Genomic DNA, 25,344 nt, shown 5'->3' with positions numbered 1-25,344 from the left:
CGCCGTAGGGCGGCGAGTCGGCCCGTCAATTTCTGTATATCTCTAATGTATTTGGGAGGTTCCATATTGATAACCGCTTCGATCTTCTCCGGGTTCGCTTCTATCCCCCGGGCGCTGACCATGTACCCGAGAAACTTTCCACTAGAGACTCTGAAGGTACATTTGTTCGGATTGATCCTCATGTTGTTCTTTCGGAGAGTTTCAAAGCATTCTTTTAATTCCTCGGCATGATCTTGGAACAGTGACTTCACTATCATATCATCCACGTATGCTTCCATATTCCTCCCAATCTGCTCTTTAAAGACTTTGTTCACCATTCGCTGGAATGTGGCTCCAGCGTTCTTCAGTCCGAAGGGCATTTTAATATAAGCATAAGTCCCCTTCGGAGTTATGAACGTTGTCTTGGGCACATCCCTATCATTCATAGCAATTTGATGATAACCGGAAAAAGCGTCCAAAAAACTAAGTACCTCATATCCTGCCGTTGCGTCTATTAGTTGGTCGATGTTAGGCAATGGGTAGTGATCCTTCGGACATGCTTTGTTGAGGTCAGTGTAATCCACGCACATCCTCCATTTCTCGTTCGACTTCTTCACGACCACCACATTGGCTAGCCAGTTAGGATACTCGATCTCCTCGATAAATTTGGCCTCTAAAAGTTTTTCCACCTCGGCCTCTATTACCTTCTGTCGTTCGACTGCAAATGTCCTCTTCTTTTGCTTTACTGGCTTGGCCTCGGGCTGCACGTTCAAGCAGTGCGTTGCCGTCTTGGGATCCAATCCGGGCATATCTTCGGGCCCCCAGGCGAACACATCATGGTATTTCCGAATGACAGCTATTACCTTCGCCTTCAGGTCTGGCCCCATGTTTTTGCCTATCCGCACCATCTTTCCCGAATGGCCTGCGTACAACTCCACTTCTTCAGTCTCTGCCGCGGGTTCGGCAATAGGACTCGAGAGATCGGCCCCAAATTTTTCCAACTCAATGTTCAATGTTTCCCGACTTCCACTGGTTCAGATTCTGCCCGCTTCCTCTTTCTGGTTCCATCCGGTCCTTCATATTCTTGATCCTTCTCAAGGTCTTCGAGCATTATGATTCTGGCAGTTTTCTGATCGCCCCTCATTTCTCCTACCCCTTTTTCAGTTGGGAACTTGAGTTTGAGGTGGGGTATGGACTCCACTGCTTCGAAAGTTGATAAGAAGGGCCTGTCGAATATTGCATTGTACGGGCTTTCAATCCGAACCACGTAGAACTTCACCAGCTTCTCAGCGGTATACGATAACTTGCCCAGGAGGACCGGAAGAGTAATTGTTCCTTCGAACTGAATTGGATGGCCTCCGATTGCATAGAGGGGAGCCTCGTTGCAGGGCTCTAGTTGCTCTCCCGCCAAGTTCATCTTACAGTAGGTTTTGTGGAATAGTATATTGGCTGAGCTGCCGGTATCCACCATCACCTTCCATATTTTGTTCTGCCCGATGATAGGATTGATGATCAAAGGGTCCTCGTGCGGGTGAATGACATCCTCATAGTCTTCAGTGCTGAAGGTCATGGGCATGTGGGGCTTTGCCTGCCCGAACTGATACAGATTGTACACCTGTCGGGCGTACCTCTTCTTTGCTGTCTTGCTATCCTTATCCAGGATGCTTCCCCCAGATATAGTTTTTACTTCACCCCTTATCCTGTCCCTTCGTTCTGGCTCATCGGCCTCTACTTCCTCCTATGAGTTTTCCTTCAGCCCCAATCTATCTCTCAGATCTCGGACGAACTGATTAAGCTCGCCGTCTTTGATCATGCGCTCAATGAGCTTCTTGAGGTGGTAGCATTCATCTATGTTATGCCCCTTGTCCCTGTGATAGTCACACTACTTATCGGGATTTTTCTTGTGATTCGGGACCTTCATCTTGGCGGGGCGAACAAATCCTGGCTTGCCCTTTATCTCATGGAGAATCTTGGAGATCGACGCATTCAAAGGAGTGAACACGGCCGAATCTCTATCTCGACGTCGTTCGGCCCCTGATCTGATTCCTTCCTTCCTTCCTTTCTGCTATCCCTTCGGTCAGATCCTGATCTTGAGCCCTCATATCTGTCGGATCGCTTTGATCGGTCATCCCTTCTTGTGTCTTTATATCCCCCAATACTTTCCATATTGCGGCGAATATTCTCGCCTCTCACATATATATCATTTAGGGATTTTGGGGGAAAATCGTAAAGAGATGAACGAAGCTTTTTACCTTTATAGGGGTCTAGCCCCGCCGTTAGGAAGCCCGTTGCTTTGATTTTGTCCAGATTGGTGACCATTCCCGCTTCTTCCTTGAATCTAGCGAGATAATTCCCCAGCTCCTCATTCGCCCTCTGCCGACAATGGACCAAGGCTTCGGTGTCCTTCGCCTTTCGACACAGGTGCGAGTAGTACTTTAAAAATTTCCTCTTCAACTGCTCGTAAGACCCGATGGACCGAGGCTTCAGGGATTTGTACCACATCGAGGCGGACCCTTTGAGATAAGTCTTGAACATTTTGCATAACATTATATCATTGTGGCCCATCTCAACCATCAGAAGTTCATACTTTTCACAATGGTCCTCGGGGTCCCCCTTCCCGTTGAACTCGCTCATCTTGAGAAATTGTCTCTCTTCGCCCGGAGGGGGTCGGTACAGTTCAATCTCTTGTGTTACAACAGGTTCTCGATCGGGCCTCCTATCTCCGAAAAGGGCCTTCTCTAAGCGATTGAGCCTGAGGAGGGATCCATCGGCTCGTAATCTGAATCGGAAGAGTAGGGTTGCTTAGCCCTCTTCCTTCGGGGATGCGAATCAGAGTCAAACTCATCTTCTTCGTCATACGTCCTTCGTTCCCTTCTATCCTTATGTGCTCCTGTTAGGGCGAAAACATGCACTAATATTCACGCAAGTATACGCGTTCGCAAGTAATATAGAATACTTTCTAGTTCGTTCCCTCAGAGACTCGGACTAAGTTATTGTCTAATTAAACTCACTCACCAATGTATGACTACTTCTCAATGTTAAGATAAAAATCACTTAAAATTGTTGATTAAATATTAACTACAATTAACTACTTAATTAACCACTTAACTAACACTTCAATTTATCAACAATAAAACACTCATGAGATCACAACTTCATTATTACTTCCTTCTATAGCCATTGTTATTACCTTTAGCATGTGACAGTGATGATATTAATCGAATAACACGGAACTGATAAAAGCCAACTTTCATTGTACTAATACCATTCTACCAAACATCCACAATTAAGATAGAAGTTGAATAGTCATCAATTATGTTGAGTTCCTATATGTCTACAGAAATTGACAACATAACAATTTAAGCACAAGTTATCCCTTTTGATTACATAGGGCAAATAAAACTGTTAGAGTTACCCACTAATCATGCACAACGTACATGAACCTATGCTAGCATGACAAGTTCTAAATCTCAAGATCCACCGTCGCTTCACAAGAGATTAACACCCTATCTTATATGTTCGCGACGTACATAAGACGAATATGCACAACCAATACTAGATATCATGCAATCATCACACACTAAAGTATTAAACAATTAACTAAAGAATTCTATAATAAATCCGTTGCAACCCCATGATCACGATTAGCCCATAATAGAACTTATCGCCATCATGGGTTCATATGAAATCATGATAAACAACACAAGAAAATAATAACTAAACTAATTATATTAAAACAGAGTACGTCACAAGAGTAAATAAGTCAAAGCAAGAAAACTAGCATCCAACGTTACAACGAAACAAGAATCACAAGAAAATATGCTTCCTCTTCGCTGCAGTGTGCTAAATCGGTCTTCTTCCTTATCTCCTTCGCTTCTTGCGCCAAACACAATCTAAAACATAATCTCCTTCCTTTTTTCTATGAAAACGTCTCAAATCTACTTATATAATAGTCCCATAAAACTCAGATTACATAGAAGTTGGAAGCCAAACAGAAGTAGAAGTCTAAAATAATTCAGCTTTTTCCCCGACCCTGCACGGCCGCTCAGCATTTCTGCGCGGGCGCGCAAGGCTGCTGCGCGGCCGCTCAGCATTGCTGCGCGGGCGCGCAGGACCCTACTGGAAAAATTCCAGGTTTGTTCCGTTTCTTCGCCGTAATCTGCCCGTTCTTTCCCTCTCGCAATGGTGAACACATGCCAAGGCTTATTCTTGATGATTCCTCCTCCGAAATGCAACTAATACCCTGAAATGCATAAACACTAGAAAAACGCATCAAATACACAAAATACTTGATTTCAAGACACCAATTTAAGCCATTTAAGACGTTCTAAGTGGTATAAAATGCCACTTATCACACCCCCAAACTTAAATCGATGTTTGTCCTCAAGCATCACAGACTCAAAACAAATAAAAATATGCATGAATGCAATCTATATGAAAATGCAACGATCCCCCTTACTACAATTAACCAACCAAATTGTCACGTCTCAACGAATGCAGTTAGACACTAAAGATCAATAAACTCATGCAAACGGACATACAGCCAGAAACGTGGTGTGTGCAAATGCTTAACAGATATGCTTCGGAACTAGACCAATTACTATGACTAGACTATCCTCAAGGCAATCCTACGATTATACAAAGAATAAAAATTCTAGGCACAAAGTGATATACAACACTACAAGAACTCTGGAGCTTACTACGGAATCGTGCTTTTTATTTACAACTCAAATACTTATTTGACCGTGCAATGAGTGAGGTCCACAAAAGACTTATACAATGGTATCCATGTAACGAGCGTTAGGTTAGCGGATCCCAGACTCTAAAAGCCTTAGGTCACTAGGCACAAAGTCCCCTCAGAACTTAATAACTCGAATACCAAAGAGCCCACTCTTGATCAATTATGCAAATTTTTTTTTTTTCAGAGCAAGTGCGTTTCGCTCCATCTTGCTCAACCCTAGACTACTCGCATAACATGCGAGCCGGCTACTAGCCATTTGACGCCTAGCCACAACTAGCAACAAATTCCATTTTTACTCCATTTTTTTTTCTTTTTCATGCCTTTACCACTAAGAACCTATTATCAAATTCTAGGCATAATAAACAGATTATCCTCGAAAATAATCAGATCATAACAACAATCTAGCCCTTAAGCATTCTCTAAGATTTAGTGAAAATACAAGTGCTTCTAGCATGCATATCAACCTACACAACTTAATATCACTTTAATGCTATCACTACACTCGCATCAATATCACAATTCAGTCGATAAATCATTGCAAAAGGGATCATGGTATATGCATGAGCTATATGATATGACAAACAAATAAAGCTATATATAAAAAAAACTATATGACAAAAATTATGCAACTATATGAACTAACTATCATGAATATGCAGCTATATGACACACACAAAATATTCCTTAACTACCACCCCCAAACTTAAAATCTTCACTGTCCCCAGTGAAGGTAGTAGAAAGGAACACAGGGTATACCTACTCGGAGTCATCATCATCATCACCCTCAGTGGGTGGAGTATCAGGCGGCGGGTATGCAGAGTCCTCACCAAAAACTGGCCACTGGATATCAGCTCCAAGGCCTCGAAAAGCAGTCCCTAACGCAAGAGTGAGCTCCTGAGCAAACCTGCTCTGCGTCTCATACATGGCATCCATCCGCCGTGAAAGCCTCCTATACTGGGCATCACCCATCCCAGCACCCTCCTGAGCTCTCGAAGAACCAGCCTCACCACACCCTGGCCTAGCCATAGTAGCACCTCGTGCTGGACGTCCTCCTGGAAGACGATAACCCAGCCCATGCTCCTCAGGCTCACCACCGGTCCACTCCTGCATCCCATTCAGAGTGTCAGAATCTATCGGAGCTGCTGGCAACTGTAACTGCTCATGAGCCGGCCAGTTCACTCCTACTGCTCGGCATAGCTTCGTAACCGTGGATGCATAAGGGATGTTCATATGCTTTGCTCCCCTCAAAAACTTCAGAATTCCTTGGTAGATAAACTCACCAAGGTCCACATAGTATTCCTCATTCAGAATTCCCCACAACAACTGTGCTCTCTCAACTGTGACCTCATGTGCATGTGAAGAAGGCAAAATATTAGCACATATAAATGCATTCCATGCACGGGCATACCTGTTCATGGCGATCGCCGGAAAGTGACGATACTCATTATTGGCTGGACTGCGGTTCCAAACTGTGCCCGGTCGACAGAGAGTCGCACAAATCAAATCCAAGTCAAAATCCTCAGCAGTCTTTTCATTCCAGTTCTCCTCCTCGGGCTTCCTCTCTCGCTGTCCAATTACACGGCGAATCGCCGCAGGATGATAATCAACCGTCAGCCCATGAACTACAGAAAACCCATTCTTTTCAGCCTTCGCGTTCGCGTAGAACTCGCGAACAACACTCATCGGTACTGCTTCGGGTGACTCATAAAAAGCTATCCACCCCTTCTCTGCAATCATGGGCAACAACTCACCATCCCTCCCTGATGGTAAAAACCCCCTCTCCTTCAGAATCGGCTTCCCCAACAGCCTAGTGTACTCCTCCTCCGCAACTCTGTCAGTTAACCGAGGCCTTGCAGCAGTACCCCTTGATGAATCAGTAGTAGGAACTGTGCTGCTGCTGTCAATAGTGCGTGCTCTCTTGGGTGCCATTGATTTGTGAATAAAAGTGTGTAAGAACTGATTTTTGATGTTTATGAGAGGGTTTAAGTGTAGGAAGTTTGTGGGAGATATGTGGGATAGGTGTATGTATATATAGGGTGTGGAGTAGGTTAAATTAGATTAGGAGTGGGGTTGAGGAATAAAATCATGGGGTAATGGGAAAAGAATTCGTGGGTTTATGGGCTGTGATGGGTTTTTGTGTTTTTGTTTTTTTTTTTCTGAACTGTAAAAAATTTTCTGGAACTCGACCCCTGCGCGGCCGCTCAGCATAGCTGCGCGGGCGCGCAGAGGGTCTCTGGAATTTTTTTTTTCAGCCCCTGTTTTCTGATTTTTTTGTGTTTTTGGATAGGTTATTAACTTCTAAGGGTTCCTGTAACAACAATTCATGGGTTGCCTCCCACACAGCGCTTCTTTTTTGTCATTAGCTTGACGTTCCGTACCTTTCTCAAGTAGTCAACAAAATGGCACTAACCACCTCTCGGTTTGCCATGTCCCCATAGTAGTGCTTCAACCGCTGACCGTTAACCTTGAATGCTTGGTCCGAATCATTCTCAAAAAATTTCACCGCTCCATGTGGAAACACAGTTTTGACAATAAAAGGTTCAGACCACCTTGATTTCAACTTCCCAGGAAAAAGTCGGAGCCGAGAGTTGAATAACAGAACTTGTTGCCCTGGCACAAATAACTTAGGATATAGCTTCCTATCGTGCCACCTCTTCACCTTTTCCTTATACATTTTGTTATTCTTGTACGCTTGAAGTCGAAATTCATCAAGTTCATTAAGCTGAAGCATTCTTTTCTTACCAGCTGCATCTAAATCCAGGTTCAATTTCTTCAATGCCCAGTAGGCCTTATGCTCAAGCTCCGCCGGTAGATGACATCCCTTACCATACACCAACTGAAACGGTGACATCCCAAGTGGAGTTTTGTATGCTGTTCTGTAAGCCCAAACAGCTTCATCGAGCTTTAAAGACCAATCCTTCCTTGACGGATAAACAACCTTCTCTAGAATGCGCTTTATCTCTCTGTTAGACACTTCTGCTTGACCATTTGTTTGCGAATGATAGGCAGTAGCTACTCGATGATTCACATTATAACGCTGCATCATAGAAGTGAACTTACGGTTGCAAAAATGCGATCCTTCATCACTTATGATTACCCGAGGCGCTCCAAACCTTGTGAAAATTTGCTTATGAAGAAAATTTAGTACTACCTTTACATCATTTGTCGGTAAAGCTTTAACTTCAACCCATTTTGAGACATAATCGACTGCCAGCAAGATGTACTGATTATTGCAAGACGAGATAAAAGGCCCCATGAAATCGATTCCCCATACATCAAAGACCTCGACTTCAAGCATCACATTTAATGGCATCTCATCCTTCCTTGACAAATTTTCCACTCTTTGGCAACGATCACACCTTAAAACAAACTGATGAGCATCCTTGAACAAAGTAGGCCAGAAAAAACCTGCTTACAGAATACGAGCTGTCGTCTTCTCACCTCCATAGTGTCCACCATAAACCGTGGAATGGCAGTCTCGTAATATCCCCTCCGTCTCACAGAACGGGATACATCTCCTGATGATCTGATCAGCTCCCTGTCTAAACAAATATGGTTCATCCCACATATACCACTTCACCTCATGCAGAAACTTCTTCTTTTGAGCGGATGTCAAATTAAGCGGCATTATATTGCTGACAAGATAGTTTACAATATCTGCAAACCATGGTTCTTCCTCCTGAATTGCAAACAACTGCTCATCCGGAAAAGATTCATTGATTAGCGTCCTATCTTGTGAAGTAGAATCGGGATTCTCCAACCTAGAGAGATGGTCAGCTACTTGATTCTCAGTACCTTTTCTATCTTTGATCTCTAACTCAAATTCTTGAAGTAAAAGCACCCAACGAATGAGTCTCGGCTTTGAATCCTTCTTAGAAACCAGATAGCGAATGGCTGCATGATCAGTGAATACTGTCACTTTCGTACCAAGCAGATAAGATCGAAATTTCTCAAAGCCAAAGACTATAGCCAAAAGCTCCTTCTCAGTAGTGGTGTAGTTCAATTGGGCCCCATTTAAAGTCTTACTCGCATAGTAGACCACATGGAAGAGATTTTTCTTGCGCTGTCCCAGAACTGCACCTACCGCATAGTCACTCGCATCACACATCATCTCAAATGGTTCTGTCCAATCTGGTGCTGTAATAACTGGTGCCGTGATCAAACTCTCCTTGAGAGTCTCGAATGCTGCAAAACATTCATCATCAAATTTGAAAGGCACATCTTTCTCAAGTAAATTGCACAACGGCTTAGATATCTTTGAAAAGTCCTTGATGAATCGCCGATAAAAACCCGCATGACCGAGAAAACTACAGATTCCTTTCACCGAATTAGGTGGGGGAAGATTTTCAATGACTCCCACCTTGGCCTTGTCCACCTCCAGACCTTTGCTAGAGACCTTATGCCCAAGGATAATGCCTTCACGCACCATAAAATGACATTTCTCCCAATTAAGCACCAAATTAGTTTCCACGCATCTTTTGAGTACGGCGCGCAGATTATTCAAACATTCATCATATGAGTGTCCAAAGACGGAGAAGTCATCCATGAACACTTCGACGTTATTTCCAATCATGTCAGAGAATATAGCCATCATACATCTCTGAAAGGTGGCCGGGGCGCCACATAACCCAAACGAAACTCTACGAAAAGCAAATGTGCCAAATGGACAAGTGAAGGTAGTCTTTTCCTGATCCTCTGGTGCAATACAAATCTGATTATACCCGGAATAACCATCCAGAAGACAAAAATACTCATGTCCCGCCAATCTGTCAAGCATTTGATCAATGAATGGGAGAGGGAAGTGATCCTTCCTTGTGGCTTTGTTCAATTTTCTATAATCCATGCATACTCTCCATCCTGTAACTGTTCGAGTAGGGATGAGCTCATTCTTTTCATTCGCGACCACAGTGATACCTCCTTTCTTAGGTACACATTGCACAGGGCTCACCCATGAGCTGTCAGAAATAGGATAAATGATGCCTGCATCTAGCCATTTCAGAATTTCTTTCTTCACCACCTCCTTCATGATCGGGTTCAGTCTTCGCTGCTGTTCCACAGTTGGCTTACTACCTTCCTCTAACAGAATTTTATGCATACAATATGAAGGACTTATCCCCTTGATGTCTGCTATGGTCCATCCTATAGCCAATTTGAATTCTCTCAAAATCCTTAAGAGCTTGTCTTCCTCACTACCTAAAAGGTCAGCTGAAATAATAACAGGTAACGTAGATGAATCACCTAAAAAAGCATACCTCAAGTGTTCAGGTAATGGTTTGAGCTCCAAGGTAGGTGCTTCCTCTATTGATGGTTTGAGCTTCCCTTCAGCATTCTTAAGGTCAGAAGTACCAAGAGATTCAAATGGTATGTCGAGCTTTCGCTTCCATGGAAAAGCGTTCAGATATTGTAATTGCTCGTTGCTATCTTCATCATCACTGTCAAAATCCCCCACTAAGGCCTTTTCCAATGCATCAGACATTAGCATGTGATCGAGTTCCGAAGTAACCGCAGAATCAATCAAATCCACTTTTAAGCACTCCTCATCTTCTGTAGGGAATTTCATTGCCTTGAATACGTTGAAGGTCACATCCTGATCTTGGACCCGCATAGTAAGTTCCTCTTTTTGCACATCTATCAAGGTACGGCCAGTAGCCAAGAAAGGCCTCCCCAAGATTATGGGAATCTTCTTATCTTCCTCAAAATCCAGAATAACAAAATCAGCAGGAAAGAAGAGCTTATCCACCTTGACGAGCACATCCTCAACTATGCCCCTTGGGTAAGTAATGGAACAGTCCGCCAATTGTAGCGACATGTATGTGGGTTTTGGATCAGGCAGATCCAGCTTTTTAAAGATCGACAACGGCATCAGATTAATGCTTGCTCCCAAATCACAAAGGCACTTGTCAAAATTTAGATTGCCAATGGTGCAAGGAATGGTGAAGCTTCCTGGATCTTTCAGTTTTGGTGGTAACTTTTGTTGCAGAACCGCGCTGCATTCTTCCGTGAGAGCAACGGTTTCAAGGTCATCCAGTTTCACCTTCCTTGAAAGAATAGTCTTCATAAACTTCGCATAACTAGGCATTTGTTCCAGCGCCTCAGCGAAAGGTATATTGATGTGAAGTTTCTTGAACACCTCCATAAACTTCCTGAACTGTCTATCCAGCTTTTGTTGCTGCAATCTCTTAGGAAAAGGTGGTGGAGGATAGAGCTGTTTCTCCCCTGTATTAGCCTCAGGCAGAGTGTGTTCAACAGTAGTCTTCTTTGGTTCCGCCACTTTCTCCTTTTGCTTAGATTCTTCATCTCTAACTTCAGCTTCGACTTCTTTTGCCTTTTCAGCATCAGCTACTTTTCCAGACCTTAAGGTAATAGCCTTGACTTGCTCTTTAGCTTCCTTCCTGCCTGGTACTTCCGTGTCACTGGGAAGAGTGCCAGGTTGACGATTGAGCACTGCATTGGCTAATTGATCGATTTGATTTTCCAAGGTCTTGATAGAAACCGCCTGACTCTTGCACAACAGCTTAAGTTCCTCAAAATCAGCACTAGTAGGTGCAGCTGCACTTTCCTGTTGAGGATATGATTACCTTGTAGCATACTGCTGTGGTTGCTGGAATCCAGGTGGGTTAAACTGTTTACTTACTCCTTGCTGATATGTTGGCTGAATAGCATTCTGATTATTCCCCCAGCTGAAATTTGGATGATTTCTGTTGTTAGGATGATAGGTCGCTGGCACAGGCTGCTGTTGTCGCTGATAATTATTCACATACTGAACAGATTCATTGACAAGAGAACACTGATCCGTAGCATGAGAACCTGCACAAAGCTCACAAACCATAGCTATTTGATTAACTCCATACGTAGCCAAAGAATCAACCTTCATTGATAGCGCTTGGAGCTGGGCTGCAATAGCGGTGGCTGCATCAACTTCCAGAATACCTGCTACCTGGCCTGACGTCATCCTCTGAGTTGGGTTTTGATGCTCATTTGCAGCCATCGTCTCGATAAGATTATACGCCTCAGTATAGCTTTTAGCCCATAAGGCGCCTCCAGCTGCTGCATCGAGCATGGGCCGAGATTGGGCCCCCAAACCATTATAAAAACCAGTGATTACCATCCAATCCGGCATTCCATGATGTGGACATTTTCTCAACATTTCCTTGTAGCGTTCCCAAGCCTCGCACATAGATTCTGTAGGTTGCTGCGCAAACTGAGTAAGAGCAATCCTCATAGCAGCAGTCTTTGCCATTGGATAAAACTTCACCAGAAACTTTTGCGCAAGATCTTGCCACGTAGTGATGGACCCAGCTGGTTCAGAATGTAACCAGTCTTTAGCTTTATCCCTCAGTGAGAATGGGAAAAGCCTCAACTTGATAGCCTCATCAGTCACGCCATTATACTTAAAAGTGCTGCAGATCTCGACAAAATTCCTTATGTGCATGTTGGGGTCTTCAGTTGCCGCTCCTCCAAAAGAAACAGAATTCTGCACCATCTGAATAGTGCCCGACTTGATTTCAAAGGTGTTAGCTTGAATAGCCGGATGAAGGATGCTTGACTGAATGTCATCAATTTTATGTCGAGAAAAATCCATAAGAGCTGGATTAGCTTGAACAATACGATCTCCCATGTTTACTGGTTCTTTCTGCTCAGTTCCTGAATCCGAATCCTCAAAATCTAACTTCTCCAGAGTATCAAGAACTTCGTCTTTCTCCTCAGCTGTATCTAAGGTCCTCTTGCGAGCACGAGAACGCGTTTGCATAAACGCTTGCTAAAGTACCTGAAACACAACCGAAAAGAGTAATTAACTACTACGTCCTAATCACTGAGTCCTAATGACCAATGGTGGTAAGTACATAAACTAAACAAATACGCCGAGTCCCCGGCAGCGGCGCCAAAAACAATCTAAAACATAATCTCCTTCTTTTTTTCTATGAAAACGTCTCAAATCTACTTATATAATAGTCCCATAAAACTCAGATTACATAGAAGTTGGAAGCCAAACAGAAGTAGAAGTCTAAAATAATTCAGCTTTTTCCCCGACCCTGCGCGGCCGCTCAGCATTTCTGCGCGGGCGCGCAAGGCTGCTGCGCGGCCGCTCAGCATTGCTGCGCGGGCGCGCAGGACCCTACTGGAAAAATTCCAGGTTTGTTCCGTTTCTTCGCCGTAATCTGCCCGTTCTTTCCCTCTCGCAATGGTGAACACATGCCAAGGCTTATTCTTGATGATTCCTCCTCCGAAATGCAACTAATACCCTGAAATGCATAAACACTAGAAAAACGCATCAAATACACAAAATACTTGATTTCAAGACACCAATTTAAGCCATTTTAAGACGTTCTAAGTGGTATAAAATGCCACTTATCAGCTCCGCCGGTCTCTTCGGCCCGCATCACTTCTCTCAAGGCTTGTTCTTGCAGTTCAATTTCTTCCCTCTGCAGTTGGAGGGCTTTGAGTCGGAGGGCATCAGCTTCTCTTTTCTTGGCTCGCGCTTCCGCTTCCTTGTCAATCTGATCAACTTTGGTCTTACCCTTCTCCGCGTCCTTTTCTGCCCGGATCTTTAGGAGTAAGGCCTCTTCTTCAGGGGTTAACGTGATAACCCCGTCCTCGTCTACTAGGGAGGACGGTTGTCCCTTGTCGGTGAAACCAGGTGGCGGTGAATGCTCATGAATTTCTGTCATTTTCTCAACTTGTAACTCTCGTATTTTCCCACAGACGGCGCCAAATGTTACGCCCAGATCCTTTCGGTTGTATGAACAGGCTTCGGCTGGATTGAAGATGGCTTCGGCCGTACCTGAAAGTGAAGAGAATGCGAGGGTTTGGACCCCCGATTCACCTCCGGTGTGAGAATCAGAATCTGGCTGTAAAATTAGGGTAATAATACAAGAGAAGTAGAGTGTTGAGAGTGTATATGTTTTATCTTACTTCACAATGGTTTTTATACCCAATCATGTCATGAATGTTCTTCCGTTACCAACTATTAAGGAGGGAGTGAAAATGGGGCGTTATGACCCTTGCATTGTCCAACGGTCCGCGAGTAGCAGGCCTCGGCCTGGGCTTCCATGGGCCTTGGCGACGCGGGCCTGGAGGTCCTTCGGCCCAGTAGCACAACCGCTTAATGGGCCTTCGTTCAATGGGCCTTTTTGGGCCTATAACCAACAATAATACTCCCTCTATTTTTTATTATATGACGTTTGACTTTTTGACACACATATTTAGAAGGGTTGACCACATAATTAGAATTATTATTTAAAAAAAACTATTTTTTCTGAATAAAAATATGAGATCAGAACTTTTATTCACAAAAAGATTGTTTTAAAAAAAATAATTTTAACTATACAGTCAAACCTCCTAAATATGTGTGCCAGAAAATCAAACGTTATATATTAAAAAACAGAGTGAGTAGTATTTTACAAAATAAATTATTTTAAAATCTTGTACATGTACATGTGGCCGAACGAAAAATAAGCCCATCACAAATTTGGGCCAGAAGGCCGAAACAGTAACACGGCAAAACTAAAATGAAGATTTAACAAGAAAGGGGTTTACAATAGTTGTATTATCTCAGCGGGAATTGGGGAAAAGTTGAAAAGGCGGGAACCCTCAATTACTTTTAATTCATTACTGATCGAGTCGTGGAAACACGCACAAACACTCATTTTGTTTATCGTCGATTCGATCTAGGGTTTACAATTATGTACGGAGGTCAATTCGACGGTAGTGCTGCCTTTGCCGGCGGTGGCTTTATGCCTTCTCAGGCTACTCAGACTGTCTCCGATCACTCCTTCTCTCCTGCCAAGGTCTCTCTCTCTCTCTCTCTCTCTCTCTCTCTCTCTCTCTCTCTCTCTCTCTCTCTCTCTCTCTCTCCCTCTCCCTCTCTCTCCTCAGCATATATGTATAGACGATACTCTCTCTCTCTCTCTCTCCCCTCAGCTTATATGTATTTGCAATAATACTCTCTCTCTCTCTCCCTCTCCCTCTCTATGCACATATGTATATGCAAGACTCTCTCTCTTCCCCTCTATCGATCTCTTTCCCTCGCTGATAATTAATTTCTGTTTTGTTGTTGATTTATTGTTTGCCGTTCAATTTATTCTTGTTGACTTGGAAAATTATCCTAATTGATTGTGTGTGCGGGGTCTTATTGGCAGAATCGTGAAACGCAGCAGCTACTTCCGTTAACAGTGAAGCAAATAAGCTTGGCGTTGTCGAGTGATGAGAAGTCTAATTTTTCAGTTGATGGTGTCGAAATTAACAGTGTAAGCATTTTATATTATTAGTTTTTTTATTGATTGAATGTTTCGGTTTTTGTTGAGTGATAGTTTGTTTTGTTTTTAGGTTAAATTAGTGGGAATGGTGGTTAACAAGGCTGAAGGAGTTACTGATGTTTCGCTAGAGATCGATGACGGGACCGGACGTATTGACTGTACTAAATGGTACTATCTTATCGAATTGAGTCAAATGACTAGTTTTCGATTCTTATTTTGGTTTTGCAGTTATGTATATTAATATTGTGGTACACTGAGATGTAATACGTGATGTGTATGTTGTGTTGATTAGGGTTAATGAATCCGCGGATCTGAAGGAAATGGAGGGTATACTGTGAGTAAATATCATCTGTAGGAGCAGTTTTTTTTTTATGCAAACATTGGATTCTAAAGCCGATACTTTGAGATTTTATATTTAATTTTTGGAATGGATTTTTGTATTTAGGGATGGAATGTATGTTTGTGTTCATGGACATTTGAAAGGCTTTCAGGGTAAAAAGCAATTAGTGATCTTTTGTATCAGGTATGTAATTATTGATCTTTTGTTTGTAAGCGTGATTTACCTTATTTATTCTAAATGTGTGACTTTTATTTATAGTTCTCATGAAATGCCTAAGTTTTCTTGTTTATGTTTATTCTGGCTGTCCTAGTCAAAATTTAATTTATGCACTTGTAAATACTTTGGCTGAGTTTGAGGGTTGTATGTTATGCCAGAATCATGACACTGTCTAAAAGACATTTGTTTGTTTTCTTGTGTATGCACTTAGACTTAACTATCTGTCCAGCCAAGACATTTGTTTGATTTCAAGTGATGTGCAGAATTTCATGTACTTAAAAGATACCTATAGCTCCGTTCTCGCGTCCATGCAAATTATGTTTCAACCATGTTTGTGATTGATCTAATTTCAGGCCTCTGAAAGACTTTAATGAAATAACATACCACTTTGCCGAGTGTGCTTATGTTCATCACTACAACACCAAACTACGGGTATGATGTCATTGTGATTGTTTCTAAATTTGATTTCCATGTTTCATACTAATTAAAATTAGCATTGAATATTGCAAATTGCTGATCTTAGGTGCAGGGTGGTGGCCCTGCTGCAGGTCATTTACCAACTCCAGGTGGTAGCATGCCTTTTCAGGGATATCAAGCACCTCCTTCAAATCAAGTTAGTCATATGTGCAAATTTATATTTTCATGATTCTTGATCAAAGCTTTTATTCAGTTAGCTATCTTTTGCTTTCTAGTTCGCAGGTGTGAACTACAATACTGGTGACTTAGGCGGCACTAATAAAATGGTTTTAGATTTTTTGCAGCAGCCTTTGTGCGTGTAAGTACATGCTTACCTAATCAAACCAGATTGTATGTGTTGGCGTATAAATTATTTTGTATATTTAGTGATGATGTATCACAAAATTTTGACAAGTGGTGGGGATATCGTCAAATATACTACTTTATTGGCGTTTGATAGGGTTTTCTATATGTACACAAACAGTGCTTTGAATCGTACATCACTGATCATTATGTATGACATTGGTAGAGAATAAAGATTCTAGGCATTCCCTTTCCTTATGGTATGAAAAATTCTTTGTTTTAGAGACATGAGCTGGATTATGAGTTGGACATGAACATGATATCTACTAGATCAAACTGAAAAATAATACCTCAAATGTACACATTGGCGAGCTAATTCTTCCAATTTGTATGTGCAGAAGCAATCAAATAAATTTTTAATTAAAGAAATAATAGTTTTTTTTGGTATTTAGTTGCAGTATTACTCGGTCTCTTTCTGTAGATGTAAGTATTAATTTAGTTGATGCATGCATAGACACATAATTCTATCCAAACTAAGAGTTTAAAGTCGCATCAACCAGTTCAATCAAAAATTATATACTGTTTATTATTAGTTAGCTGACACTTGTGTCAAAAACGGTTGGTTGATCAGTTTTACCTCTTCAGTACTGCAGTGCACTTTATCTCTATCAGATATATCTGGGTTTTACTTGCTAATTTCTTTTTGGTCCAAATGTTTTAGTTGCTATATCTCTTTTACAACTGCAAATCTCACAAGCAACTTATGATATCATGTGCATACTGGTTCAAGTATTCTAAAAACTGTTGTGTAATATACTTGGAACAGAGACACCTCCAACCAGATTGGGGTTAGGTAACCAACTAAATTAGGCATGGACATTATGTAGGAAAGCTGATAGTATATGGAAAGTAGAAACACAATTAACAAATTTAAATTAATGTAGTTTTTCTAATGCTTGTAGTCTTTGCAAGTGAAAATGTTATTTTTTAATATTACAGTAGTGACTTTGAGTTAAATTTCTGTTTCAAGATAATTACTATTAATCTGACTATGTGACATTTAAATTATCAGAGCACCAGAAACTGGGGTTCATCAGGATGTAATTGCAAGAAGTTTGCGTATTCCACAGGAAGCAGTCGTGTATTCTCTCTTACCATTTGATTTGTCTGGGCATGCTTGCACATACACACGCACATGCACACACACAGGGTATGCACTTGCACATTTGTATAGTAAATATGTTTTTTGAATAATTTACTCTGGATGGGGCAGGAAAGCACTTGAAGTTCTGGTGGATGAAGGGCTGGTTTATTCATCAGTTGACGAATTCCATTACAAGTCCACAATGAATGGTTAATACCTCAGCTTACATCCGAGCAATTGTTTTTTCTTTTCGGTTCCTCAAAAAACTTGTCTGTTAGGGTACTGGATATATTAATCTATTACTCCTTATATAAATCAGTTTCAGCAGTTCCCGGGTCTTTAATTTTGTTAAGTGATTATACTGTTTTAACCTAGTAGAGAGTTTATGCAACTGGTTTTTATACCTAGTTTATAATTTTAAGGTTCAAGGTAGTTTATTAGTTACAAAAAAATGTCTTTCATAAATAATAAAATTAGAGTTTATTTTACGTGTTTAATAACTCTGGCATGTTTTAAACAAACATTTAGAAATCAATACTGGACAGTTTCGGTATGCATCTCTATATAACAGTTTGTGGTTTTTTTGAATTTGTATTTGCATATCATTAGTTCAGGGTTAATCTTTGTAATTGTAATCTCAGTTAGTATTTTTTATAATCGAAAAGAATTCTACGGTCCCAAATGTCAAATCATCACTATACCAAAAAAACTAAATGTCAAATCATCACCATACCAAAAAGAATTCTTATCTGATTCACAATTTCATCATTTGGTATAAATAAAATTTATAGTGGAGTTATGTGTGTACGAAGTGTAGTAATGTATTTTTATTAGTGCAGTTTTAGTTTTTAAGTGTTTTTGTACTCACCTAAAAATTTACTCCTATTAGATTTCGTAAGATTTTGTAGTTCCAATTGACAAATCCAGCTTACCTCATTTGGCACTCCCCCGAAGGTGATTTTAAAAGGCATGACGATTGAGGGGAATTGAATCCACTTTTAAAGAATTGCATGCAAATAGTGCCTCAAGTCCTGAAAACCTACGTTTGTAAACTTTAATCAAATCTCAACGACAAATTTAATCTGTCTGATCACCACAGCGAGCATATTATATGTAATAATCGCGCAGAAAAGATTTATTGAGTAAGAACTCATTTAACAATTCTCAGTCAAGCCCCCACCACTATACGTTAATCGTCTTGAATCATGCAAATCAACTCAGCACTTATGGGATCTCTCGATTCTCATACGTTTTCAGCAAACTCTTTAATATTTGTGCCTTATCTAATTTAATATCTTCTATCTATATATAATAAGAGAACAAAGGGGATAATATTTATGAGATTAAAAAGTCTAATTAAAAACACTAAACTATCCCTGTTTTTAATATTTGTATAAAAGATGTGGTTTGTGGGAATCAAACTGTAGATATTTCATTCACCTATACAATCTCATATCACTACATCATATTGTCACATATGTTTTTTTTATCATACACATAATATGTAAGTGTGTTACATGAATATTTTATTTAACTTTAAAAATAGTTACTTGAATTCCGTAAAAAAAGATAGTTACTTGAATGATTTTACATTTAATTTTAAAGAATTGAATTCCAGATATAAAGTTAGCCATAGTACATAAATGGATTATTATTTTATTTATTAATCATTTTTTAGTTTGAAAATATATCTCATATATTTTTAACATATTTTTTATTATAAAAAGTAATTCAAATATACATATATAATTTTTAATAAAATATTGAAAATAGAATCGCTTATATATAAATAATTAATATTGTTATTACATATATTTTTTTTATGATAGGTAACCCGCAGCCGCTACCCTTCGGGTGCGAACTGCTAAACCCTACGGGCTCATGCAATAGTCTGCAATTAGATAAGTTCGAATTATAATGAGTCAATGCATTTTAGTTTATTTCGAATTTGAAATCAGAACTTGGTCCATTATTTAAAAAATACTCGAAAGTTGACTACATGACCCGGTCGAAAAACATCATCATATTCTACGTTTAGTAAATTTAAATTACAAGTTCGGCGAGAATATTTTACCAATAATGTGAATTTTTTTAATATCTTATGTTAATATAAATTAATGTGTTTGAGGTATTTATAGGATCAAGTTAATTGATTATTTATATTAAAATTATTAACTTCACTAGTAACGCATTATTATTTTTGGGATTTGTCCCAATTTTAAGAATATTCGAAATTTGATAAGAGATCTCACGAGATTTGTTAAAACTACGATGATATATTAAATCGATGTATTTTTCGTTTTTCACTTTAAAAAACTAGCTTTTTAAAAAGATTTCTTTTAGATAAGCAATATTCATTGATCAAATTAACATTATACAAATATTTTGGAATATTTTAATATTTTGAATTATTCAAATAAAAGTTATATCTATACTATATTGTAGAATTTGATTCAATGCATTTTATATTATTTAAAGAAAAAATATATATTGTTCAATAATTTGAAGAAATTAACCAGTTCAACTGATATTTATAAAATTTTATCGAATTGAAAAAATTTTAAATTTTAGGAGAATAGTATGCAATGTTATCAAATTATTATATGAAGAAATATTAGAGTCGTAATGAAATAAACTTAAAAATGGTTTAAATAATGATATAATTACAATTTTTCCTTCGAATTCTTCAAAAAATCATGAATATCAATAATAAGTCTTAAAAATATATAATTTATTTTTATGTTACAACCATGATTAATACTCGGTTGCGTAAAAAATAGATATGTATTGTTTGTAAGTGATAATGTGAATACCATATATAAATTATAGCAATTTATTTATTACATAATTTTAATTTTTGAATAATTATAAATGCATGTTATTTAATTAATCAATTATCTCATTAGATGTAAATAATGATTATACATGTACATAAATCATAATTTTAGCATAAAATTAATTGAAACCATCATAATTTACTAACATATGTAACATACAATAATTTACATGCTAACACACACATACATATAACCTAATCTTACTTTGTTAACACTAGTGTAAATAAAAACTAACATTTTCCTATACATACATACGTTGAATTTCAAAAACTAATATTTTTCATAAAAATCAACTTCAATATTAACAGTAATGTAAATTTTATATTATTGTATATTATGATTGCAAGTCATTCTGACTTCAGTTATGCATTTTTATCTTTTTAAATTGAGTAAATTAATTGTAAGTTAGTAGTGAACCCAATAATAATATACATTAGTACATATAGTTTATTTAAATAAAATTCAAAATTTTTGGTCAACTCTGTATTCAACGTATATGTTAATTTTTAGTTTTTTATTTGTAAATATACTAACGACATTCTACAGATTAAATTTAATCGTTTCGTTTTAAACATACACTGACTACCCTGTTTATATTCATTTATTAAATACAAATTATACAACACAAACAAGAATATATATATTTTACTTAATGAGCCGTATTAGAGACGTTGTATAATTTGGTAATGTCTTGTATATAAATAATTTACATTGATAAACGATCAATTTGTATTTGATATACGTTAAACATTTTACGACATTTACAAATAAGAAAACAACTAATAGCAAGTCCAACAATCTCCTTGCATTTTCACTACAAATAATATAAATAAATGAGCTCCTAATTATTTAGAAGTCAAAATCAAACAATTTCTCCAACAATTCTCCTTAAACTAACTCTCTATCTATCTTTTTACTCATTAAAGTCATTTATGTTAGATAGACGGGTAAGAAAAATATAACATAATAATAGTTGAGAAGGGGTATTCAGTCTTAAAAGTGAAGAAACATTTATAGAGGCCCACATCAAACTTATTGTAGAGGAATTTTATCTCCATTTCTTCAAAATTTGACCTAAAAGCCTATATAATATAAGGGTGTTGGAGTTGCTCTAAGAACATTAAAATTGCATGATATACAAAAAAACCCGTGACTCGCACCTATGCTAGTTAACTTCACTTATGCACAAAAGCTTTTTTTAATTAAATTTAAAAATCAACAATATTTGATTACAATACTATGATAATGGGCTATTCTAAAACTTCAAATCTTGAAATGGTCCCGCAGTTTATGCCAAAATGAGGAGTTTTGGGGTTGGCCCAAATGCTCATTCTTCCCCTTTTTTGGCTAAGGCTTGTAATCATGTTTATTTATTACGTTAAATTTTTGGTCAAGTTGTGGTATTTGGGCATTGTTGTGATTTTGTATGTTGTCAGTTCATTTATATATGTGCATGGGTTGATGGGCATTTAGAGTTTTTGATGGAAGTTTGGCTAGGTATGTGGCTTCTTATTCTAGTTTGATTGGTGGGCATTGTCGAAATGGGAATGTTGATTGGGCTAGGGAGGTTTTTGATGAAATGATGGAGAGGAATGACGTTTGTTGTAATGCAATGGTTTCTGGGTATATTTCAAATGTTTTGGATTGTGAGGGAATTGGGTTGTTTTGTGAGTTGAGAGAATGTGGTGATGTGAAGCTTAATAAGTCGATTTTGGTGAGCTTGCTTAGCGCATGTGTAGAAGGGTTAAGGGTTCATTGTTATGCAAGGGAGAGTTATTTTGAGTATGAACTTGAGCTTGGAACTGTGTTGATAGATTTTTATGCGAAGTGTGGGAACATGGAAGTTGCAGTTGGGATTCTTGAGAGTTGTAAAGATGTAACTACCTTGGCTGCTATGATTTTGGGTTTAGCTTCAAATGGTAAGAATGATCTGGCAGTTGATATTTTCGGAGAGATGGAGAGAATAGGACCTCCGCCAAATGCCATAACGTTTATTGGGATTCTTTCTGCATGTAATCAGAAAACTCCAGTTACTGCTGCATGACGATTATTTGGCCGTATGTGCAAAGTTTATGGCATTGCACCTAAATTAAGCATTATGGATGCCTGGTTAATCTAGTAGCTCGTACGGGCCAGATTAAGAAATCGGAGATCTTGAATTAATGTATGCCAGTGGAACCAGATGGAGTCATATGGGGGTCTATCCTGAATGGTTGTTTTATACACGGCATCATTGTGTTGGGTTGAAGAGCAGGCAAGCTTCTAGTTGAGTTAGAACCTCAGCAAAGCGGGAGGTATCTGCTATGGGCAAACATGTATGCCGCTCTAGGCAACTGGGAGAGCGTGACGAGGTCAAGAAAGATGATGAAGTTTAAACAAGTTGTTACAAAACCCGGGTGGAGTTCTATTGAAATTGATGGAATCAGCGTCAGCCACAGATTTACGGTTAATGATAAGTCTCCAATTTCCAGGCCTAAGGTCAGTTGGACTATGTTCTGTATTCTGTATTCAGATAACCTTCCTATGAGTAAACTACACTGATATGAGTTAAATTTTCTAATCAGAATGTAATTTTTACTCTTGTTTTAAGCACATCACTGTTACTGCTTTAGGAGGTAGATCCCACCTTGGATTATAACTATGACCTCCTTTTTTTAATCCTAGGTTGCAGCCAGATGGATCAATTAGTACTAATATTATAGTCAAGTTGTTTTACTTGTGATTAAGGTAGAAAACTATGTTCTCAATGGCATCACTGTTGTGTCTTTATTTTATTCTGTGTGCCAAGTGCACACTATGACGACTGAAAGAAGTTAGTATATGGGGAAGGTGATAAAACCAATGCTCAAGGCCCTTACAAAAATCATCACTACCTCAAATCACCCGTCTCCTTAAACTTACTTTCCTTAACAAATCACACCTCACCAATCAAACTGCCAGGCCGTCACTGTTGTCCTTTTCCCTAACCATTTTAAGTATCATTTATAACATTACTATAGAATCACTTCTTGTGCTAGTCTCTACTTTTGTGTTTCCAGTTGTGCTCTAGATCAGTTTGGTAATAAATCAATCATGTCTGCTGCAAGCTTTTCGGCTCCGGTGGCTGGATCCACCTATGTTGGCTTGAAACCTAGCCCGCCAAAGCTGTTTCAGATGAAGGATTCGGTTGCTTGGAACAGGAAGACTGTTTCGAATGGATCTAAAACTCACTGTATGAAGGTACTTCGATCGGAACTTGTATTTTTGTTTTTAAATATTTTTTTAAGCTGCATATATTACCACCTTTTGTCCTTTTCTACTGCTTAAGTTGGCTCTCGGTTGTGTGTAAACAGACTTGGAATCCGATTGATAACAAGAAGTTTGAGACTCTCTCCTACCTTCCACCTCTCACCGATGATTCGATCGCTAAGGAAATTGATTACATGATGAAAAAAGGATGGATTCCATGCCTTGAATTTGATGCAGTAAGATAGATACTTCATAATTTCTTTATTAGTATGATTAATACATATCCTACTGGAAAGATTCTACAGTTTTTGTTCAGCTAGATAATTCTTAATTGCTTTTATCTAGTTGCGTCAATTTTAAGTGAATGGCAATTAGATTGTTGCAGAAAGTATGACTGCTGATAATTGAATTGTATTGTGAACTCCCTTTCTTTTGTAAAGATAACAATCTGAAATACAACCATCAATGTTTAATTTATTTTTTGCTATCTGCGTCGCTCTATTTATTTTGTAAACTTTCAGTTTAGCAGGTGTCTTGTTTCTTGATAATTGATAGTGATAGAACTGGACTCCAATGTTAGAAACTGCATATTTTTTATATAGAAAATATTCAATGTGTGTATGATGATATCAAATTTTCTATAATGCATTCCAAATTGTGCCCCTGATAAATAATTTTGTTCAATCTTGAAATTCCCATCTCTGGGGATGAACTTTCTGTTTCTTTTCTCTCTTGCATGCACAAAATCATTATATAAATCAATGGCTTGAAGCAATACTCTGTGGTCTGAAGTTTGTTGTTAGGCAGGGGTTGATAATAGTAAAACTGATCTCTTGTTCCGAACCTTTTTGTATACAGCTGGGGTACGTTTATCGCGAGAACAGCAGAATTCCTAACTACTACGATGGGAGGTACTGGACAATGTGGAAGCTTCCCATGTTTGGTTGCACGGACGCATCTCAAGTCCTCCATGAAATCGCGGAGTGCAAGAAGGCATATCCTACTGCTTACATCCGGTGTCTGGCTTTTGATAACATTAGGCAAGCTCAATGTATGTCCTTTGTCATCCAGAAGCCCACAACCACCTCCTAGATCCTCTGCTCCTTGAAAAAGTTGCAGTGCGGCCCTGTTCTACTTCTGCATGTTCATCACAATCTTTTCGCTTTCAGCGAATGTTTTTCCTTTTGTTAAAATAATGTGGTAGGTGAATGACTTTCTTGGATGAATGCTTTAAGTTATTTTCTGAAATGATAAACAATTTGCAACTTGCTTCTGCACCTGGTTTCTTTTCATAGTGATAGCACATTGTCTCGACCCCGTACCAGTTTAATAAATCCAAGCTGCAATGCCCTTGAAAGGTAATTGTAAAAGATGATAGTTCAAAGCATATATATATATATATATTAAGTCCAATACTAAAACTAAAATGACTACATTGCTATTATTTTAGGCTAAAAAATACATTTCGGTGTTAAAATATGACCTCAATTTCAATTCTAGTTATATTTTACAACCAGATATTTTTTAATTTAGTGAAGTTTTGTCTTACTTTCCTAAGTTTCATTTAAAACAAAGTAACATACATTTCATTTATAGTTATTTAATCATACATTTATAAAATCAAGTATAACTATGTATTAGAGTAGATTTTTTTCATGTTGGTCCTATATTATACCTATAAGACCAAATATATCTATGCAATTGGACTTTCTAAGGGTAAGTCCAATACTAAAAGTAAAATGACTATAGCTATTTTTTATAATTTGAGACCAAAAAAATATTTTAATGCTAAAATAGGACTTAAACTTCAATACTAGTTATATTTTATAGTCAAATATTTTTAA

At 38.6% G+C, this 25,344-nt stretch overlaps 3 protein-coding genes, 1 non-coding gene and 1 pseudogene across 6 annotated transcripts; 4 read left to right on the top strand and 1 right to left on the bottom strand.

Moving 5' to 3' along the window:
• Positions 1-988: 988 nt before the first annotated feature.
• On the bottom strand, positions 989-1,549 carry LOC141692055 (uncharacterized). The gene has a single exon (XM_074496797.1). The coding sequence runs from the start codon at positions 1,547-1,549 to the stop codon at positions 989-991; it is 561 nt and encodes a 186-aa protein (XP_074352898.1).
• A 10,289-nt stretch (positions 1,550-11,838) lies between these two features.
• Positions 11,839-11,945, top strand: LOC141694223 (small nucleolar RNA R71). The gene has a single exon (XR_012563546.1). It is a non-coding gene; the product is annotated as a small nucleolar RNA R71 (small nucleolar RNA).
• A 2,240-nt stretch (positions 11,946-14,185) lies between these two features.
• LOC141693848 (replication protein A 32 kDa subunit B) lies at positions 14,186-17,762 on the top strand. 3 transcript variants are annotated; one of them, XM_074499028.1, is made up of 10 exons: positions 14,186-14,508; positions 14,860-14,967; positions 15,047-15,144; positions 15,269-15,310; positions 15,422-15,499; positions 15,886-15,964; positions 16,062-16,145; positions 16,225-16,307; positions 17,364-17,432; positions 17,565-17,762. In XM_074499028.1, the coding sequence occupies exons 1-10, from the start codon at positions 14,404-14,406 to the stop codon at positions 17,647-17,649; spliced, it is 831 nt and encodes a 276-aa protein (XP_074355129.1). In that variant the 5' UTR covers positions 14,186-14,403; the 3' UTR covers positions 17,650-17,762. The 3 variants fall into 3 exon arrangements, with proteins under 3 accessions (XP_074355129.1, XP_074355130.1, XP_074355128.1); XM_074499029.1 differs by having other exon boundaries at positions 16,056-16,145; positions 17,570-17,762; XM_074499027.1 differs by having other exon boundaries at positions 14,187-14,508; positions 16,056-16,145.
• Positions 17,763-21,493: 3,731 nt separating this feature from the next.
• Positions 21,494-22,813, top strand: LOC141692054 (pentatricopeptide repeat-containing protein At3g62890-like; annotated as a pseudogene).
• Positions 22,814-23,039: 226 nt separating this feature from the next.
• On the top strand, positions 23,040-24,773 carry LOC141689019 (ribulose bisphosphate carboxylase small subunit, chloroplastic-like). The gene is made up of 3 exons (XM_074493173.1): positions 23,040-23,491; positions 23,605-23,736; positions 24,359-24,773. Exons 1-3 carry the CDS (start codon positions 23,345-23,347, stop codon positions 24,590-24,592), a joined length of 513 nt encoding a protein of 170 aa, XP_074349274.1. The 5' UTR covers positions 23,040-23,344; the 3' UTR covers positions 24,593-24,773.
• Positions 24,774-25,344: the final 571 nt, after the last annotated feature.

Source organism: Apium graveolens, chromosome 10 (assembly GCF_009905375.1).
Source record: "Apium graveolens cultivar Ventura chromosome 10, ASM990537v1, whole genome shotgun sequence".
Lineage (NCBI taxonomy): Eukaryota > Viridiplantae > Streptophyta > Magnoliopsida > Apiales > Apiaceae > Apium > Apium graveolens.
Note: the sequence above shows the minus strand (reverse complement) of the source record. Positions and strands in the feature narration are given on the sequence as shown.